Source organism: Lissotriton vulgaris, unplaced genomic scaffold, assembly GCF_964263255.1.
Source record: "Lissotriton vulgaris unplaced genomic scaffold, aLisVul1.2 SCAFFOLD_731, whole genome shotgun sequence".
Classification (NCBI taxonomy): domain Eukaryota; kingdom Metazoa; phylum Chordata; class Amphibia; order Caudata; family Salamandridae; genus Lissotriton; species Lissotriton vulgaris.
Genome location: NW_028247848.1, coordinates 858,968 through 881,484, shown reverse-complemented (window position 1 = coordinate 881,484; position 22,517 = coordinate 858,968). Strand labels below are relative to the sequence as shown.

General features: G+C 44.0%; 1 protein-coding gene across 1 annotated transcript in view; it reads left to right on the top strand.

The window, feature by feature from the left end:
* The first annotated feature begins 5,481 nt into the window (after window positions 1–5,481).
* The window catches only part of LOC147665007 (LIM domain-containing protein 1-like), a 125,252-nt gene continuing 108,216 nt past the window's right edge, over window positions 5,482–22,517 (top strand). Inside the window, exon 1 of the mRNA XM_086949824.1 lies at window positions 5,482–5,589. Within this exon, the coding sequence (XP_086805950.1) occupies window positions 5,544–5,589 (46 nt within the window). The 5' untranslated portion in view covers window positions 5,482–5,543. The remainder of the gene's footprint in view (window positions 5,590–22,517) is intronic.

The following is a 22,517-nucleotide window of genomic DNA, read 5'->3' as shown; positions in this document are numbered from 1 at the left end:
AAAAAGTAAGCACAGCTTAAAACTAGAGTTAATTACTTGAGCACACGTAAAGAGCAGCTCTGCCAAGTACCAAGCAACAGGGTTGTATTGATGCATTTTAGTGCTGGTGTCTGCATTGCGACACCCAAATGCTAATGTCACCCTAATTATAGCTCCTCTGTGCTGCAAGGCGCCGTAGCTCTTTGGCTTCAAATAGCCTCAGTATCCCGCGCGCCTGCTGTGCTGCCCAGGCACTTATTATGAGATGGGTCCACGTCCAAGAGAGGTGTCATGTTGCTATGGAAATCAGCGTGGGGCTGGCTAAGTTTACTTTACTTTCAGTGACGCCAGTATGAGTTTCTCACATTGCCTGTTACTGGGTCATAAAGTTGTTTGACTACATGTCCTACGAAACTGTAGCTTCTTGGCAGAACTCTTAGACCAGCTGTCATACATGCAATTACACAATTACAACTATGTGTGAAGGACATAAACCAGTGTGGAAATACTGAAAGCACCATTGTGCTGATATCAGCAGTCCTCCCCAGCAAACATTGGTAAATGGCAACTTTAGCTGACAAGGAATGAAATAAATCGGACAACACATGATTTGGTGGAAAACAGTTTGATGGATGTTTATTTCAGAAATGAAATATGCCAATGTGGTGGGTTAACTTATGAGCGATCCAAGGGCAGGCAGCGATGAGTAACCTAAGCTGCCCACTCGCCTGGTGAGCCAAACGGCACTGAGGGACAGCTCATTTAGTCCTACCACTTTATTTAGGGAGTTTTCAAATACCATGGACCACTAGTCGACGATTATAACTCATGGATTTTTTGGGGTGGAGCGTCACCAGGCAAACCACTGGTTGCTCAGGCTTGCAAACACCGAAGGGACTAACGGGGCACCATCGCTTACATCCCAGGTTCTTGCCTTAAAGACTCCTGGGGTTTGGCAGAGAGCACCCCTGCTGTGCTTCCTTAGGTGCTACACCTATGTACCAGACTGCCTCAGGATCGCCCTGTAACTCTGCCTGCAACACAAATAAACAATTAACAAGCTCAGCACAGGAAGCACAACTCTGCCGTTGGCACGCTGGGTATGGGATATGGTGGGTGGCAGCATGTCCAGCGGGGTAACAAAGAGGCCGGCACCCGGGTGGGGCAGGTATAAGCACCTGGACCCTGGTCCCAGGCACCAGTAACAATGCGTGGAGAGTTTTATAACAGAGTGACTCCCACTGGGGGTCCCCACAAGTGGAGTGAGGGTGAGTATGTCAGAATGGGGCACTAGGGGGCCTCCCTCTTAAGAGGGTGCACAGCGCGCAGCCGTATAATGCTGATATCGGCAGTCATCCCCAGCAAACATTCCTAAATGGCTACTTTAGCACACAATGAATTAAATAAATCAGACAACACATGGTTGTTGAATAGCCAATTAACTATTTTTCTAGAAAAGAATACGCTTTTGGATCCTTCCCAGAGAGGCTTTTGTGCCAACGATCGCACAAGTCCATGCTGTTAGCTATATTGGACGATATCAGGCCAGTAGTTGTTCAGGGCAATGCCACTGCCCTCATCCTACTTGAACTGTCTGCAATTTTCTACACTGTCTCACACAGCTTGATTAACAAACTCCGCGAAATTAGACTGCACTCAAATGCACTCAGGTGGATGAGTTCTTTTTTTGATGAATAGATCGCAGATAGTCCAGTTGGGTGCCTGTCGATCCCGCTCCTTCACATTTAACTGTCGAGTCCCCCAAGGCTTCACTTTGAGCCCAACCTTTTTTAATATTCATGTTTCTCCTCTAGCAAACATTGTTAAGGAATGGTGTTTTGAAGTCTCCTCCTATGCAGATGACACCCAGTTGATTATATCACTGGGGGAACATCTTGAGGAGACCTGAGGCAAATTATGAGAGTGCCTCATTGAAGTAGCAGGATGGATGAACGACAAGTTATTGTCTAAAACTAAATGCAGATAAAACTGAGATCCTGCTACTTAGTGGGGCACACTTGTTTTGGGATGCCTCTTTGTGGCCAGCCTCTTTAGGGGATATGCCCACTCCCAAGAAATTGGCCAAAAATTCGGGGATCATTATCGATGATCGTCTCTCCATGCAAAAACTTATCAGGCTCACCTGTGGTAAATGCTTTGGCATTCTCAAGCTTCTGAGAAGATTATTCACTTGGATTCCGATAGTGTGGCATAAAACATAGTCCAGGCTCTGATAACTAGTAAACTGCAATATGGTAATGTCCTCTTTGTAGGCATGGCGGACTACCTGTTCTCGAGATTACAGGCAATCCTGCTGCCAAACTAATCTGTAACATGGATGATTTAGCTCGGCATCAACTTGCTTGACTTATTTGAATTGGCTTTCTGTATGAAAAAGAGCCAATTTCAAACTCTTATGCTTAACGCACAAAGCCCTACGTAATACAGGACCTGAGATCTTACAGGCCAGAGTGGATTTTCACAGGTCCACCTGTGACTTGAGATCCCGTAATCTAGTCCTTACCAGAACCAAACGCATTAGGAAAAACAGAACAGATCATTTTCTTATTTGGCTACTTTCCAGTGGTATTCTCTGCCTCTGTATATTCACCTCATTTATGATAATGCTAGGTTCAGAAAGAAATTAAAAACCTTGCTTTTTCCAAATAAAGGCTTCATTTTTTTGTGTCCTAGCTCAGGGGTGATCTTTCGTGGATGGGGTTGGGTAGTTGCCTAATGCACAAATATGTAAATAAATAAATGGTTTGGTGGGAAAACAGTTTAGTGCAGGCTCATTTCAGAAATGAAATATGTCAATGTGGTGGGTTAACTTACAGGCTATCCAAGGGCAGGTAGCCATGAGTAGCCTATGTATAGCCTAAGCTGCCCACCCACCTGATGAGCTAAACAGCACCGTGGCCCAACCAATTTGGTGCTAATATTTAATTTGGGGAATTTTTCTCCCTTAAATACCGTGGACCACCGTCCAAGATTATAACTCACATCTTTTTAGGGGCAGAAAGTCACCAGGCAATCCCCCGGATGCTCAGGCTTGCAACCACTGGAGGCACTAATGGGGCAGCATCACTTCTATCCCAGGGTACTGCCATAAAGACTTCTGGGGGTAGGCAAATATCATCCCTGCTGTGTTCCTTGAGATGGCACCCCAATGTACCAAACTGCCTCAGGATCGCCCGGTAACTCTGCCAACTCCTTGGATGTGGCCACCATCACATCTGGGGCTCCCCACCATGGCAGGCTCCTTAATCATCTGCAACCCACAGTTGCCTGTGCTTCTTGCAGGTCCAAGAGGTTCAAGTCCATACCAACCTCTGACAGGGTATAACCTATCAAAGTACCCTGTGGTGCTTTCCTTAATTAAGCCATGCCTAATAAAACCAAAGTCCCCCTGCCTGGGGAACTTGTCCTGGTGCTATTTACCCTTCTGCTGGAATGTTCAGTGGCATCCCCAGATATGTCTCCACGCCCTACCCTGCACGGGATTATCCAAGGCCACCGTAACTCACAGTGCCCCATTAATTTGCTGATTTCTCCCATGGAAGACTTCATTGCTTTGATCAGCGTGCAGCACCCCAGGGAGGGGATTTCCCCCCAGGTGAATTACTAAAGTGTGAGGTTGAGATCCACACCCTGCAAGTCTCTGCTGCAGCTTGGGGTTCAAACTATGCCATTGCATTCCAGGGGATCCCAGTCATACTCTCCGTGTGTGGGCGAAGCCAAGCTTCCAAGTCCTTGCCTTTGCCCATCTTGCCACCATAGCGATGAATGAGTAACTGGTCACCCACACCTTGAACCCTAATGAAAATAAAGACATGCACCTTTTGTTCACACAGATTTAATAGGTTGCATCACACGCCAGACCAATTAATAATGTTATCCAACCTGCAATTATATCCAGGGGTGGGGGGGTAGGGGGGAGGGGGGGTCAGTTCGCTGAGACACCCTTGTTGCCACAAACAGCTTCAGAATCTGATGCAGTTTAACTTGGTAAGCAGTCCTGTTTGCTTAATGACTGTTTTGTTGTTGTTTTTTATCTCTTTCTTGTCTGGCTCGACAGGGCCTCTGTCGATAGACATGAGTATCACCCAGTGAGCGGGGGCCTGTAGCTCCATCTGCATGCTGGGAGTCAGGGGTATATGTTTTGATTGGGCAGAAGAGGTGTGCTTACACACAAAAAACATTCTGGCCCTCTTCACGGTTGTAATCATTTTCTTTGATTCTCCAGCTGCCTGAGCTTGACATTTTTAGGGGCACAGATGTGCCACTGAATTTGTTTAAGAAAAATAGATAATTTGTGGTGGTTCTCTCTGGAGGCAGCACAGATGGGAGGAGGGCAGTTATTAACATGCATGGATCTTTAGATCTGACTTGAGAGTCCATTTATAAGCCAGACCAGTAGGCCTTGCCAGTGCTTGTCTTGAAATGGTGGCGGGTGTTGGCACATAGTCACCTTGGCTTACAGCAGGCTGAAGTGAGGGAGTTTAATCAAGTGAGCTAAATATGGAGTAACAATATGTCAGAGTTGGAACTAGCAATAAAATTTAGTGTGGAAGAGTTCAAATTCCTCCTTGATTTTAGAGAAGGGTTTCAGTGTTCCCTCAGCCATTACATCTTCTATAAGAGAGATCACCAGGGAATGTCCGCCCCTGAAACCCTATAGGAATGGCATATGGCCTATCATTAATGTTAACTGGGATTTGTAGAGCGCATAATCACCGACAGGTCTCAGCGCTGAAAGAGGTTAGCTAAACCCCGCCAACGGCAAATTGTACATACTCCAGGTCAAGCATATGTTGTACCCAAGCGTCTGTAAATAGAAGAGTTAATTAGGCCTTCTCAGAAGATTTCTTCAGTGAGGGAAGTCTTCACAATAGTGAGTAGGAATGACATAGTGTCTCTGGGGAGTTTTCATGCAGGACGGGGTTAAGACATCACTTTAATAGAGGTTGGTTTTGAGGGAGTTGAGTATGTGGTCAAGTTCTGTTAGAGAAAGCATAACAGTTGCAAAGTGCTACAAGAAGAGGTGGCATTGTATGGCTAAGAGAAGAAGGAGATGATGCTGTTAATGTGCTGTCAACTCTTTTGTATTTTTTCACTTAGGAAGCAGTTGATGACATTGCCCTTCTCAAAACAGTGTTGCATAGGAGGGTCAGGCAAGAGGTTATGCAGTGATTGTTTTGAAGAGTGTTCTGGTTCTGTTGGTAGCTTTATTGATGGGGTTAGTATTGTACTTTGCTTTGGCTTATTGAAGGGTGTTGATGGCAGACATCATATTGGCACGATGAGAGACGTTTAGTTGTGTTGTTGATGGAGAAGTCTATTAACGATTCATTACGTTAAAGGACATACTAATCAAGTCCTTTCAGTCTACCCTAATTTAAGAATGGCTAGCTGTTAGTTATCTGCCAGTAATTCTCAAACATTTAGCTGTCTTTGTGATATCTGTTCTGGGTTTACTTATCTAACTTTTATATTTTTCCATTTTAGGGACATGTGTGAAATGCAGCAAAGGTGTGTATGGAGCAAACCAAGCTTGCCAGGCCATGGGAAACTTATACCACGATGGGTGTTTCACTTGTGGAGCATGCAGTAAGTACTAGTTCTAAATCGGGATACTTTTTTTAACGGATGTCTAGGTTCTCTGAATCAAAGATGCCAGATACATGTTTTATGATGTGGATTGTGATTTATGTGAAATACAAGCTGGCGGGCATTTGATCCTGAGAGAACAGAAATCAGCTGACAAGCAATACGGAGCACTAGGAAGCTTCCCTACTGGTTTCCCAGCGAAGGAGGGCGTGTGAAAGTTGGCGATCAATGTTTCCTGGTTGCCATTAGGGCTCCTCAAGGTAATCCTGACACCAGACCCTTCTGAGCAGGAATTTAGGAAGGCTGGCGTTTTTGCATTTGACATATTGGTGTGGCCCGTGCCATACAGTGGCTTAAGTGAGCCATTACATTATGGCTGCTGTACCTTTTCCCCATATTGACTGTCTTCTAACTCTAATGAAATGATCCGGTAGGGATTAAAAGCAGTTACGGTGTGTTTGCTGTGTGTTTATCAAGAGCTTTGGAATTTTTGAAGTGGCACAAGTGAGGCTGTGAGCAAGGACCCAAGAGTGGTTTAGCAGTAATGGCAGCAGCTGCTGGGTACTTCAGTGTTTCGATTAGCTGACCAGCCATGGCGAATCAGGCTTGAATCCAGTTGCCACCACTGAGTATCGGGTAGGCAGGGGGTGAAAGTTGCAAGTGTTACCTCCCCACTACCACGTACTAATGAACAGCCTATGCAACTTTATGGGGTGTTATTTTAACTAGCCCTGGCATAAAGGTGCCAGTACTTCCAGCTAATAATAGAGTGATTGTGATGCCGTCTTTTACTCTAAGAAGTCCATATTATGGCTGTAATCTGGTTGCACTCTTGATAATTAAAATAATATATACACCATTATATATACACCATTAGACTTCTGGGCTGTCTAATGACTTAGCTTAGCTGGTTCACCATAGACGTCCTTCAATCCATATTTTTGGATTCTTAATCTGTATGTGAGAGTTTCCTGTTTAGTTTGGGCGTTTATATCATTTAACTTGTACTTTATTTCTAACTTCTGACCACTTAAACAGTAATTATGTTAAGAAAAAAAGTGATCACTCATGTGAAGCGCACATAGGTACAGCTGCCACACATTTTTATTTGCCATTATATTAATTTGAGGACACAATACAGAATAATTGTAACATTATATTGGCGTGTCATGTTCATTCTGCACTCTCAGACCATTTTGATACGTATGCAATGATGCTTACGAAATGATTTCAGTAGACTTTGTTGTGTAGTGCTTTCGACAAATCCAAGATGCGGTGTATTATGTATTATGCACTGTGCTTTGTGTATGTATGTAACCCTGTGAAGAATCGCATTTATCTCAGATTCTGTATGTTGCAGTTAACTTCCCTGGCAGTGGTGACAAAGTTCTGTTCCATAATTTCACTTGGCGGAAGAGGGAGTAATATTCCACTCAGTCAATAACCCCACAACTTGGCTGCATAACATTCTGCTGTTAGAGTCTTAGCATTCTGGGCAGTTGTACCTGCTGAGTGGATTGAACTTCCATCTCGAGTTTGACATTACTTCAGGACACAACATGTCCTTCTCTTAACATGATTCACTTTCTTGAAGTAGGTGTCCAAAACATAGAATTGTAGTTAAATGTTCTTTTTCTGCTTTCAGTCACTGATCCCTGGTGAATGAGGTTAGTAGATCGTTTGACCAGGGATCTTAATGTTAGATTTTTTAGGTTACTTGCTATGAGAATCTTTAACAGAAACGTTCCTGCCTGGCAGTCATGGATTGAAGACTGGTTCTATACAACGTTTTAATTCTGTGGCATCCACAAATAACAGTGTGGCCTCTTTGTAATGTCCATGTTATGGTAAGAGATTGGACACATACTTGTAGCACTTATCTTACCCATCTCTCATCTTCAATCAATTAATGTATCCCCTCTTTTTTATCAAACCCGTTAAAGGATGAATATCAAACACAAAGACTTGTGACAGTACTAAATGTGCATTTTTCAGTACCTCGATCTGATTCGGCACCCCCTTGTTGACAACATCAAATACCATTTTGAAATGCATATATTTTATATAAGGTTTCTTTCTTTTGCAACATAGAATTTACTGCTAGTAAGAACAAGCACCCTCTTTCAAAAGCCTTGTACAGTCTTCAACCTACTGTGGATCATTTTCTGTAAATCTCAACTTTGCTACAGATTTGCAATATTTAAAATGAATTCCGCTTGCCTCTATGATACTGAAACTCATCTTGTTTAAGTTATTCATTTAGATATTCTCAGAGAAATCAGGCTGTACACGCAGGGTTCTGTCATGAAGAAGAGTACCAGAATTCCTGTACTATAGGCTGCACCCAATTTTTGGCGCAATACCATATTTACAATGTTCATTTTCCAGCTCATGTCCTCTTAGAGGATCTTAAAATGCATAACCTTGCCGTGTGATTCCAAGGCATCACAATTTGAAATGTTGTCTCTGAAGCACCCTGGTTATGGTTACTCTTGTTTTCAATTGTGATATTCATGGCATCAGGTATTCATTTTATCAGCAATGTTACTGTCACACTTGGGGTCACCTCATCTCCCCCAGCACTGGTAACCCAGTTGCTGCTACCCTTGATAAGATATTAGTCCAGCTTTAATTGAATGCTTCTAAGACACTTCTTTAGCGAACTGCAGCACCTGGGACTTCACCCCTGCTTTCCTTCTCCTTTATACCTGCTTTAATTCTACTGGTTCATAACAAATATTGTGTTTTAAATAATTGAATTGTGCAATCACTAGTCTGGTAAGAATGACTGACTTACAATTGATACAATACTAGTTTTTTTGTTTATTATAATTTAAAGATATTTACCCTAAGGCAGCAGCACAAGTTGGAAAAAATATATATATATATTTTCCCAAAAAAATTAAATATATATATATATATATATATATTTTTTTTATTAATGCATCCTGCCTCACCACTCTCGGGACATTCCAGCCGCCACTGAATTGAAGCCTTGTTTTGAGAAGTGTAACTGACTGACATAAATGTGGTTCTTTTTTTGATATTGGTGAGGTAGCTATTTCAGAGTCAAGGTGTTGAGATGGAGAACTGTGTTTCTGTGTGCTGTCTGCAGGTTAGGATTGACATTTGGTGTTGAGTGGTAGTTGGTTGAGGCATACGAGCACCAAATGTGCCCTTTGTATATTAATAAGGAATATTACTGTGTACATTATGGGAGAAATCTTTGAGGTTTTGCTAGTGACAAAATTCTGCATCCAAGAGAGGCAAAGCCGAATTATAGCATAGTTTTATATTTTTCTTAAGTCAGAGTGGTTTGCTAGCATTTGAATTTCCTGGATTGAAAGTCTGAAATGAGGTTTTTCGTAGCATATTTCTAAGACGATGTCAGTCAGCTTCTGATTTAAAGTTGGGTTTTACTTCATTCAAAGAGGTTTTTCTTTAATGTGGTATTGTTAAGTTTGGCAGGTCATGGAGCGGGAAAAAGACAGTCAGTTTCTGAAATGATGGGGAGCAGTCAGCTTGCAGGTTTATGCAGATAGTGTTGTTGGAAGACAGATCCTTTATGAAAGATATGTGCAGGGACAGTTTTATGCAGTTTGCGTACTGATGCATAAACACAGCATGTCTGGCAGTGGAAATTCCCAGGTGCTTTATCTGTATGCTGTAAGGGGTTGGGGATGGCATCTAGTCTGCTGGTGAGGGAGCGGCCAAGATGTGTACACGGGAAGAACAGTTTTCCTAGAGAGGCCATCAATTCAGGTCTTGGCTGTAGCAAGCATTTATTTGGAAGCCTAAAGCCAGGGATTTCCACTTGTCATTAGGTAAGTTTGATTGTTCATTTAGCCCCTCCTGCTATGAAGCTGCTGCTTATAACGTCCAGTGCAGTGTGGACCTGTTAGCATTTTCTTCCTGACAAAACTGCGAAGGACGATACTCATGACTAAATAGTACTGAGGTGCTTGGTTATTGACCTTACAGAGGGCCGTATAAAAGAGCATTGCTGTAGTTTTGTAGGTCTCGCCTGAGCCAGCGCATGCGTTGCTCTGGCAAAACTTCTAGTTAGTGGGCTTTAAAAAGCCGACCACAGCTTCTTGTGTGGCCTAGATCGTGCTGTTACGCGCACAGTAATGCGCACAGGCGCCACCTGGCTTTCCTCTCAGGACCTTTAGCCGTTGCTCTTCCAGGTGCGCGTGCGTGCGCACCACTCGCAGGCTCACCTCCTGCTCTCCCTCTCAATTAACAGTTAACTTTCGTGGCCGCTGGGCCGTGCTTGTTTTTTAGCGCTTGTTTTTTTTTTAAACCTTCAGGGTGAGGCGCGCGCAAAGGGAAACGTGAATATAGCATAATCCGTTTTTTAGAAGTCGCACTTTATTGGCATAAAGACCTCAGCAAAGCATAACCAACAATGTGTTTGCCGTCTCCTGAACATCCCATAAAAACCGTCATTCTCCATCGCATCACCTTTCATCACCAGAGAACACGAAGAGATGAAAGAATATTAACAATATTCACAATAATTCAATCGGCCTTAAAATACAACAGTTCGCATCCTCTGGCATGCTTCTCATAACTGTCAGCATTAGAGTTCAATCTCAAATCGTATTGTATACTTTAAAAAATATGAAGAGTTTGTTTATTACTGTGTTAAGTAACATGCGAGCAGCTTCCAGCTGCAGAGGGTAAAAAAAACACACACTGGAGTTACCTCTAGGCGGGTTAGTCGTTGCCTCAGTACCGCACCCCCAACTCGTACCACAGCATGTGCGTCAACAAGAAAGCTGAACTTAATCTACTATCGACATCTGCCCTCGACATAGTCAAGGGACTACAATGGCACTTTGCTCGCGCTTCAGCCCAAAGGTTGAGTAGGGTATTATTAGGGTCACTCACACGTACCTGCTAAGAAGCCTAATTATTTCAGTCACCAAATGGCTACTTTGTATATTCCATTGTGAAAAACGGTGACTGTCCCGGAAAATCCGGGACGTCTGGTCATTGTACCGCCATAACGTTGGTGCTCCTTTTAGAACACGATAAATAATAAGTCAATAAAATACCACAGTACCTAAACCCAACTGCAGCTTTGTTCCAGATATTCACAATACTTACGCCACCATTCAAGTTCCAAGGACACTTTCTGTGGCAGTGTTGGGCTGCTGTGCATTCATCGGCTCCGCAGACACCCTACAGCACATTAGCTCTTTAAAGAGACTCCTGGTGCCTACAAAAATATTATTTTATTCACAAAATAAGTAGAAATGGAAGGCTGCTTTCCCTAATCTCTTAATAGCCTTCCCCGTGCCGGTTCCACTGGAAAAGGCAGCCTAATGTAAACTTTATGCACACTGTCACACCTTTCCCATTCATGCACACACACAAGTGCATCCTTGACACTGTATGCATGCATGCGGATTGATAGCTACACACATTCTGCCCCAGGAACACACAGCCCCAGTGGTCCCTTTCCATGCCTCTCTCCCTAACAGCACTCTCGGGCTTCATCTCCATGCCTCTCTCCCTAACAGCACTCTCGGGCTCCCTCTCCGTGCCTCTCCCCCTAACAGCACTCTGATTCTCCCTCTCTGTGCCTCTCTCCCTAACAGTACTCTCAGGCTCCCTCTCTGTGCCTCTCTTCCTAACGACACTTTCAGACTCCCTCTCTTCCTAGCGGCACTTTCGGGCTCCCTCTCTGTGCTTCTCTTCCCTTTCTTCTTTCTGTCTTCCTCTCTGTGCTTCTCTTTCCTGCTGCACTCTCAGGCTCCCTCTCTGTTCTTCTGTCCCCTGCTGCAATCTCGAGCTTCCTCTCTGCGCTTCTCCCCCCCTTGCTGCACTCTGGGCTCCCTCTCCATGCTTCTCGCCCATGCTGCACTCTCGGGCTCCCGCTCCATGCCTCTCTCCCCTGCTGCACTCTCAGGCTCCTTCTCCGTTCCTCTCTCCCTTGCTGCACTGTCGGGCTTTGTCTCTGTGCTTCTCCCCCCTTGCTGCACTCTGGGCTCCCTCTCCATGCTTCTCGCCCCTGCTGCACTCTCGGGCTCCCTCTCCGTGCTTCTCTTCTCTGCTGCACTTTCGGACTCCCTATCTGCGCTCTCTTTCTTCCTGTACTCTGTCTCCCGCTCCATGCTTTTTCACCCTTGTTTCAGTCTTGGGCTCCCTCATCGTGCTTCTCCCTTGCCATTACACTCAAATTGCCTTCCTCCACTTCTTCCCTTCTCGTCTCCCCCTGCCTGCCTCTTCTTTCAACACTCTTCCCTCCCTCTCTATGCACACTCTTCTGTGTCTTCTTTTCACACTCTTCTCTGCCTCTTTTCCACACTCTTCCCTCACTCTCTTTTCCACACTCTTCCCTCCCTCTCTGTCCACACTTTTCTCTGCCTCTCCTCTCTCTCTTCTCTGTACCACATCCCCCCTCTCATCCAGGTTCTCGACTCCACAAATCTCTTCTACCTCTCCCTCCCATCTGTTCATTCTCTGCCTCTGCTTCCTGATTCCCTCTCTCCCCCTTCCCTGCCCTCTTGTGCAGTCCCTTCATTTCCTGTTCTCTTTTCCTGAAATCATCCCTCACCATTTCAAATCGCGACTGCGCCGATTCTGAACCTCCCACTAACTTTGCCGCGGGGAGAGTGCCGCACATTCGGGTGTTGAGCTTTTAATTTTAATATAGAAGTATTTGGTTTGTTTTATGTCTAGTGTAAGCCAAGGCCTTCTACTAAACCTTTTAGGTTCAAGCGTAAGCCAATACTGTTTTTCACAGGGCACAAGTCCTAAACAAGCATTTGCAATGCAATAGGTCTCGCATTTACGCAAGTTTGAGCTATTCACATTACAAATAACAAAGCCTTTTATTTTTGTTTTCGTTTTTAAAACTTAAATAAAAAGCATTGTCATTTACAATGCCAATAGCTTAAACTCGCGTAAATGTGAGACCTATTTTATTGCAAATGCTTGTTTATAGTGAAGTGCTGTATCTCACCCCTTGACCTGCCAATTTTGGACTCAGCAGTACTTTCTACCCAACCGTACTCAGTAAGCAAAACCTTTCCAGTTACACCTATGATTTGCCTTTACCAGACCAAAAACGCTAGACAGAAGCATAACAAACTTACACACATGCAATATTGGATCTGAACTATAGTCCTGTATACCTGTCTAGTAAACAGTATACACTGGCCAGATAAAGGACAAACAACTATACAACTCAACTAAAAATGGCAAATTTGAAGGAAACACTATTCATGGCTATAACACACATTTATCTTTATTCAACTAGACCATTAATGCTTAACATTTGCCACCAAACGCAACTAATCAATGGATAGCCCAATACATATAAAAAGGATGTCATGATTAAAGAAGCATTGGCATAGCCAAGAGGTTTCGCCTTTGGGACCATCTAAGTGTTTAGCCATGCAGCACATTATCCATTCCTTTACATTTGCCATTATAGACCTCACATTTTGTGGTAAATCAATGATGGGAGACATAATTAATATGCTGTCAAAAAAAGCCATCAAATAAATTAATATGTAAGCATGTTGCATAACGCTCCATCACAAGCACCACACCGCATCACACCTACTTACCTGTTTTGGCTATGCTCGCTATAAAAGAATGTATATAGGCAGGTCACCACAACCAATGACGACACTGAACGGAAAAAAGTAAAGTTCTGCTGCATACATCTGTGCAACTAATACCTCCACAAAGCTCGTAGGTAATAGCATATTTTACTTTCCCATTGACACACACCATTACTAACCCCGTTAAAATTTCTGTTAACTATAGAGAATGAAAATCACACAAGAAGTTTAAATTCCAGAAATATGCGAAGACGGTGCCCATATTACAAAAGCAAATCAGTTCAATGATAAAATGAACTATACAAACAGTTGACAAAATATACAAAAGACATATAGATCACTAGATGTTGCTTCCATGAGGAGTTCACTCTTATTTTAAGTGCTGTTTAGACAATTATGTGGCCAATGTGCACACACTCTACTTAATTTAGCCAATGGTTGACTCAGGATTATGATGGTTTGTATAACCTGGTAGGAATACAGTGATTAGAGCGGACATTGTTGTAATCAATTTGAAGCTACTGATATCTTTTCTGATGTTACAATGCCTACTACCTCTTTCTGAATGCTGAGCAAGGTTTTCCGGTCTGAAACACTGGAAGAGGTGGTCATCTGTGTCATGGGAGTCACTAACTAGCTTAAGATTCGTCGTGTTATGTTTCCCACCTCTCAATTATGTAGCTAAGCAGCGGATTCAGATCCTTTTAATCAGGCGCGGCGTACGAGACAAAAAGCAGCAGAATCACCGCCACATCCCAGCCCGGTTCAGCAGCTCACTCTGCTGCCATCTCTTTCATTTCTCTGTTCACTCTGAGGAGCCTGAAGTGACTTAGTTGATATAGCGTCAGACATCAGACATAGTTTTTGTCACCTTTTGCTGGCGCTCACTTGTTGTAGGTTAGTTCTGTAAATGAACTTTAATGCTGCAAGCCTAAGGCGGAACATCAGACAGTTCGCAGAACCGCAGTGCTGTCATCTAGTGGATGGAAATGACACCACTTTAAGATAACCAGGATGGCATTCACAGACTGCGACGTCAACTAACAAGCATGGCCTGAGGTGACAAACTCTGGACCTCACTGGTGAGCTCCGATATCTTGGGGTGGAGTTCGCTATATTGTCATTTTATATGTACCAAAAGCACATAAATTAAAAATATGTTAACATGGAAGAGGGGGTTCTGTATCTCCCGTTTTGTGGACTCTTTAAATATGAAAATGCAGTCAGCTAAGCAGGTAATCGTGTTGACTTAAGCACAGTTGTTTGACCACCCCTAAAACCCAACAATCCGCAATCCAAAGGCAAGGCAAACTAAAAACAAAATAGTCTGTCGAAAACAACATAAATGCACACAGGAGAAAGAAGACGTGAAAGGGCCAGTGACCATGGGAATTACAAAAATACCAAAGGGAGGGACAAATGGCACCGATTTATCACTCAAAAGAAAGACATTTAAAAAGGAACTCCAAGGAACTAATGAAAATGGATGACGTGCTGAAAGCCCGTAGAGTAGAAACAGCATGGCTAGAAGACAGCACATGGGGGCTGCCTAGGCTCGACCTAAAAAGCCCTCTTTCTGAACCAAGATCCTGCTTTCTGCCAAATTTGGTGTAATTCTGTCCAGCTGTTCAGGCTGTATCATGTTCAAAATCCCTATAGGAATTAACATCGGAAACACTTTTTGTTGTACCCCCCCTTTTCTCAGCCCCCCACTTGACAGATCATCTTGAAACTTTCCATGCACAACTAATAACAGTAGGACACTTTTTGAGGGAAATGTGAATTTTTGTCAAATGGCACTAAAGATATAGGCAAATCAAAAAACGCTTTTCCCATGGAAACAAGGCCCTAACTATAACTACCTACTGGCAACTTTGCTGGGCAAAGTCTTATTTATATAGACATCATCTGTCCTATGAAATCCTCTACAAGCCAAGTAAGCACAGAACAGAAGTCTGCACATATGAATGTCATGCCGATGGCCAATAAATATTTGTGAGATATGGCAGACTCAGGGGTCCCTCTTCACATTCTGCAGAGGAGCCCCTTATCTTTGCCGTATGCCACTGACTGCCTGGCTGCAAATTGTGCTAAGTGGGTGGCGCGGTATACAAAGCAATCAACCTTCACTTTCGAACCACAGTTTATGAATACCCAGTATGGCTGCCAATGCACTGATGTCACACACAAAAGATGAAAGGAGGTGGAAGAAAATGATCCTTCCTATCCATGCGAAGCATTTACAAGTTGTCACCAGCTTGAGTTTTTGCTATTTAAGCAGGTGTCTGGCATTGCAAGTTTTCAGCTGTTTAGTGGCAATGCCAACAATGTGGGGGGCCAGTTAGGTTTTCCAGTGTTGTTTCCTGACCGCGGCATCTTTCAGTTCCTTAAATATCACATGGCTGTTTTTCTTGTCTCTATTTTTGTCGCTGATCTTGTATGTTGACCTGCTGCACAGCTCACTGGATGTTCTCAGAATTCCTGCAGCCTCTTGACGCTCTGAAATAGCTTTATTATGCAATGTATTTGAAGTATAAACCTCCTGACCTTCTACCTCATTCCCTTATCTAACATTGCTCTGTGTGCGCGTGGTTGGGGAGGGGGGGGGGGGTTTGGAGGGCTTTAAAGTCTGCATTCGGCTGTGGGTGGTATTAGGGCCTCATACAATGATGCATCTCTGTTCGGTTGCTTGGAACAGTAATGCCATTGTGCCCTTTTTAATTGCAAGATGATCTGGCAGAAGAACACACCACCTTAAGATCTGCAACAGTGTACTCGTGACTCATTATTACATGATAGAACTGACAAGCGGTTGCCACATTTTATAGGTTTGGCAGGCTAATGTTGAAAGATAACGAAATGATCTGTACTACTTGCCCATTTGGCGCACCTTAGCAGCAAACCCCGCAGACACGACTTACAAAATAGCACGTCAATGCATGGAATTTAGATGTCATTTATCATTTCCTTAGGGTTTTACTTTTTTTGTTAAAGTTAATAAAATGCATTGGAAAATGCCTAAAAATCGACATCTGTATTAAGATTTACAGGCATGCTTCCTGTACACAAGCGTGCAATGACAAGATGTATCGTCATCTAACTAAAGCGTAATTCCTGGCTTGATAAGTTTGCTTTTGTCACTCATGGAGTGAGCGTCATGGGATGAAAATGTCAAAAGAATGGAAGAGGTGAATTACAGATGTAGGGTTCATTGTCCGAAAGATATCTTAGAAAATAGGAAAGGAGTGATTAAATACAGCCCTTTTAGGAGCATTTGCTTCAAAGGAGAGACTTCTGTAGTCAAGCGGAATTGGGGAATTGGTGCTGACAGGCAGTCGTGGTAGATGATCCATGTAAGCTGCGTGGCCTTCAGGGAGCAGGGTTCCTTTTGCGCAGGATGAAGGTGGTGTTTTTTTGGGATTAACACATGGCTGAATGTGTTTTGGGGTTTATTGTAACTCCTAAAGAACCAATACAGCATCTGACACAACTATAGAAGCAGTGAGGGAAGACACAGTGGTCAATAGAAGGGACAACTGGTGGCTTTACAAGAGTCTGGATAGACAACTTTGGGGTCGACTATGATGGCAGTGAATTTTCATCCTCTGCCACCGCCGGCCCGGAGGATGTGGATTCACCGCCGCGGTGACAGAAAACACCCACCGCCAGATTAGGATGGCGGTGGGATGCCGTTGGGAACAGCGGTGGACGGCAGGTCCGTCGGCCGCTGATCCACGGGATGATGAGCACTATTTGGTGGCGGTGTCTGCAAGACACCGTCAGCCAAATTAGGATGTGTGGTGAGACATGCTTTTCCACGGCTGCTTTTCTGCTGTGGAAAAGTATGTGGATCTTTGTTTCTGGGACCCCTTTGCGGGCCCCCAGGGTGAAGGGGGAGGGGGGGTTCACATTGGGGGTACCTATGGTACCCCCCCTGCATTTACATGCACAAAGCGGCAGGCACCACGCGGTGCCTGCCGCGTTGTGCATGTAAATGCAAATCATGCATTTTTATACTTGCGGCGGGTGCTGCTTCAAGCAGCACCCGCTGCAAGGTTAAAGATACGGGATGTGACCACCAGGGTGGCGGTCGCATCCTAATTGCAACGGAGGGACCGCTGCTACCGCTGCTGCCCCTGCGGATGGTCCCTCCACCTCGGGGGTGGCCGCCATCCTAATAGGCCTAAATGTTCGGTTAGCCTGAGGGGGAATTGGAGGGAGTAAGAATGAAGGCTTACTGTGTAACAGTGCTTGATTAGTTTAAAAAAACAAGTAAGTGCCGAGGCTTAAATCTTTATTTGTGAGCCTGCCTCTAGGGCTGTTGAATGTCAGCTGTGCCAAACATATTGTTGGTTCCACCTAAAGCCTCGGTAATCCACCCAATACACACTTCCTGTATCTTTTCTCACTTTGTCACAGTTTTGCTAACTTTCTCTTTCTCTCTTTTCTGCCTTTCTCTCTTGCTCTGGATCTGAGACAGTTGATTAAAAAAATGAAAGGTGCGATCTCTAAAAACAAGCCTTACGACCACCACATTCAATCTTGGCATAAATTAACCACTGTTGTTAAAATACTAGGATACAGAATTAAATCCAAATGGATAGGCACAGTTGAGATAACACACCACCTGTTTAGAGGTAAAAAAAAAAATTCAGCTCAAGGAGTGTGCCAAAAGAAAACAGGGCAGAGAAGTAAAGAAACCTCTCTTAGCAAAATGGATAATGGGGTAGTGGATTAGTCCATCTGCTCAGAGAGGGCTGAATTTTTATATGGCTGCTGAGTATAGGCTCATGTAGGCTCCACTGACCTACAAGACAACGGTAGGTATCTTGAATGGAACAACAGGCTGGTTAGTCAGGTACGCGCTGAGGGCACCACAGTTCTTTAGATTTGCACTTTGTACTTGCTATTTTGCACAGACCTCTAGTGTTTAAAAGTTTTACATGTACCTGTCTCAATTGCACTAGCTTTTAAAAATTAAGTATTTTAGCCTCGTTATTGCTCGTTATTGCTCACCGTATCCCAGTTGTCCCGCTATAAATCTTGCACACCCCTCCTTCCTGTTCCGCCGCAGGTGTTCCAGTTTGCGCGGAGGGAGACCCGGCTACATTGCTAGTTGGCAGGAACGCCATCTTGGGGGTCAGGGTTAGCGGTCTAGTCGTCCGGCCCAATCGAGTGTATATAAAGCAATGCTTTCCCGGTCGCGCAGCGGACGCGCCGCAGTCGCGCGCAGCGGGCGCCGCAGTTGCGCCGAAGGAGCGTCAAAGAAAAGCCCGTCTGCGCCAAGGCCGGGGCCAGGACCCCCGTGCCATCCAGCGGCTACGCTATAGCTCAGAGGCACTCCTCCACCTAAACTCCTCCCTGATGGAATCATGTAAGCATACCATTACACCGTACAGCTTTCCTCCACTTTGTCCACATTGTACCCTTCTGCTAGGACACAATTTACCCCCCTATCACTAATAACGTGAATTTTAAAATGTTTTTAATAAAATGCAGATCTCTGCCATGCCACGCCACCGAAATCTCTATTCTATCTCTATTAAATCTCTATCGCCCCGGAGGCGATCTTTCTTACAGAAACATGGCTCTCCCCTAATTCTGATCCTGACCTCATCCAAGCCTTACCCCTGGGCTATGCCATCACTAGGATGAATCGCCCAGTAGGGAAAGGCGACTGAATCGCTATCATTTATAAACACGAACTGACCTGCAGAATCCTGGGCAGCCCTGCCATAGACTGTGAGAATGTCATATTCACCATCGAATTTAGCCCCGTACTTACTCTCAGAGGCATGTTAATCTATAGACCCCCCGGGCCTTCCCTGAATTTCTGCAAATCTCTTCCCGACTCGGTTGCTAATTTAGCCAGCTCATCCGCCAACTTCTCTATACTTGGGGACTTTAATCTCCATTTTGACGACCCCTCACACACCTTGGCGGCAGAACTAATTAAAGATCTTGTGGTCTTCCAACTGTCTCACTAAGTCTCTAAAAGCACTCCTATAAAGGGCCACTCACTGGACGCAATTTTCTCGAACTTAGACTTTCTGGTCGGGGAAAACCCTATACTGGTTCCCTGGTCTGATCACTTTATCATACCATTCACATGGTCCCCACCAGGAAAAATTATGAAAATTGCCCCCGTTCCTGTAAAAGCCAGGCCCTGGTCTAATCTGTCATCAGAACAATGGGCCACTACTTTGAAAACCTCCAAACCTGCACCCTCGGCAGATATAGTCACAGTCAACGAAAATATCAACCGCTGGAACACAGGTTATCTGGATTCCCTTATCCCTGAAAAAGATTTGAAAATTAAGGCTAAAAACCCTAAAAAACCGTGGTATACGGATGCTCTCCGAGTCTTAAAACAGAGTTGTAAAAAAAACTGAGAGCATGGAGAAAAAATTTCTCCCCAGATTCTAAAGAGAAATAAAGGAAAAATATCAGCCTCTACAAAGCCAATATTAGAACTGTACAGGCCAGCTACTACGAGGGAAAAATCCTAGCTGCATCTAACTCGACGCGAGAGATCTTTAAGGTTGTGAAAACACTCTCAAAACCTCCTCCAAATCCTGTCTACTCCGACACTTCAGGTACCCAGTGTGACAATCTCGACGAATTCTTTGTCACAAAAATTAACACTATTTTTTCATCCTTTCCCCCTCTTAATAAAGATATCCTACTCACTCCCCCCGGTAACGGGCAGCCTAGCCTTGATTACTTTCCGCCCTTAGAAATGCCAGAATTGGAAAAATTGTACCTCAAAGTTAAAAGTGGCTCTCCTAAAGACCCCGCTCCCATGCGTAGGCTCACACAGGTAGCAGATGTTGTCCTTCGGTAATCCTAGAATTAGTCAACACCTCACTCGCATCAGAAATGGTCCCCCCCCCGCCTGGAAGGAAGCCATGGTGAAGGCCCTGCTGAAAAAACCCTCCCTGGACCCGTCTGTTTTAGGAAACTACCGGCCTATTTCTCTTTTGCCCGGGATAAGTAAAATTACGGAAAAATACGTCAACACGATTCTTTCCTCCTTTCTTGAGACCAACAACCTTCTCGATCACACTCAGGCGGGTTTCCGCCCACTTCAGGGAACAGAAACGGCCCTGATCTCGGTAGTAGAGGAAACCAGAAAAATAATTGATTCGGGTGGTACAGCGGTAGTCCTGCTACTTGATCTTAGCGCGGCTTTTGATACCGTTAATCACTATATGTGAAATAACACTCCCAGGCATACACTTAAAGAATTTACACAATAGATTAAACAAACAAACTAGTTCAGTATTAGAGAAAATACATTTTTTAATTTGATTTAAAAGGAGAGATATTAAAAATCAGTGCATTGATCAAAATTGATAAAATAAGAATATAATAATACAGGTGTATTCAAAAACAAGTTAAAAAGAGAGGTTAGATGGCATCCGGTCGACGCGTTTCGACATATAGATTATGCCTTCATCAGGACTTTTACCATCAAATTTCCAAGTAGTACTCTTGTACCGGGCCAGAACTGAAGCTGAATTTGGGTAGTGTTGTCAAATTTCAAACTTGATTTATTGTTTCTAATTTTCTTGCGTATCCAATGATGTATTCATAACATGGGTCGATTTAGGTTAAAAGTGATGACAATTCCCCTCAAAGATCTGTGATGCGCTTTTCATCTGGGGTCTATTTGTCTGCGTGGCACCACAACGTTACACCAAAGTATAGGGGAACGTTGTTTGTAAGTGGTGTCAATCTTTCCTCTTGTTGGCGTGTAAAAACTATAATAGAAGTAATTCCGGCGTTGGCGATGTGATTAAGTTATACTTAACCGCCGGTCACAAGCAGCTCCGCTAGAGCGTTTTATACAAGTATTGCCGTTTTTCCCTCGTAGTCAGGCTATCAAGTATACAGCGGCGGCGTTATGATGCGGGTTCATTCTTTTAAAGCGGCGCGCACGTTACTCCGGGATTTCTACGAGGGAACAGCTGCTACACGATACTCTGCCGGCGGGTCAGGTTTCAGAAAGAGCAAAAAATCAAATTAAAAAATGTATTTTCTCTAATACTGAACTAGTTTGTTTGTTTAATCTATTGTGTAAATTCTTTAAGTGTATGCCTGGGAGTGTTATTTCACATATATTGTTTACCCTGTCCCAGGATATCAATCCACATCAGGGGGTCCTTGTTGCTAACATATTGATACCGTTAATCACCACATTTTAATCCAAAGGTTGAGCAACATAGGTATCTCCGGTGCCGCACTGGCCTGATTTCAGTCGTTTTTAGATAAGAGATTATTTCAAGTGTTCCACAACGAAGTATCCTCTAAAAAAAAAAAAAACTTCAATGCGGAGTACCCCAGGGCTCCTCATTAAGCCCTGCCTTTTTAATGTATATACCCATACCCTTACCGAAACAGATCTCCCCTTCGGAGTCCATATTATCACCTATGCTAATGATACTCAGCTGGTGATTGAATTCAACAAAAAGGACAGTAATCCCTCAGGCCTAAACTCCTGTCTTCAAGAACTTGCCTGTGGATGAGGGACTCCTTCCTGAACTTAAACAGGGATAAAAGTGAAATTATGGTCTTGGGAAATCGGTCGCCTCTTGACATGAGAGAAATCTGGCCTACGGTCTTGGGTCTGGCCCCTACCCCCAATACCCAGGTCAAGAGTCTAGGTGTTTGGCTGGACCAGGACTTATCCTTTAAAACCCAAGCTCGGAAGACGGCCGGCACCTGCTATGGTCTCCTCTAAAATCTCTCGCAAAATCCTCCGATCCAAATCCCTTAACCTGGCATCCGTTCCTAAAGTCAATTAAACCAGAAGTGGAGGCCTTCAATATTGCCGGCACACTGTCAAACTCTGGAACTCCCTTCCGCCTTATCTTCGCGCCAAACCTAACCATTTCTCCTTCCGCAGATCCCTTAAGACACTGTTGTTTCCTTAACATGTTCTGGTCATCCTCTTCTGTCTATCTTAAGCGCTGGGAGGCCTCCGGGTAGCCATGCGCTATATAAATATCGCTCAATATCAATAGTGGGACTTGAGAAAGGGGAGGCTTGTTTCAGTCTCTTGTAGGATCATCATTAAGTGACATAGCCGAGTTGCATGTATTGTTTGTGGCACAGCTTGCCGCATGCAAAAAGAAAAGATGAATTTCTGTATCCTCCAGCAGGAAGAGTGTGTACACTGCTGATGTACAACTGGTAATCCAATATAGAAGGTGTGCATTGCAAATGCTGTAGGTTTAATGCAACAGCAAGTTAGCAATGGGCAAAGTTCTTGCACAGTACATGGGTATTGAAGCTTAATCATTGTGAAAAGTGATCCGAGCCGACTATGAGATTAGATGACGCAAT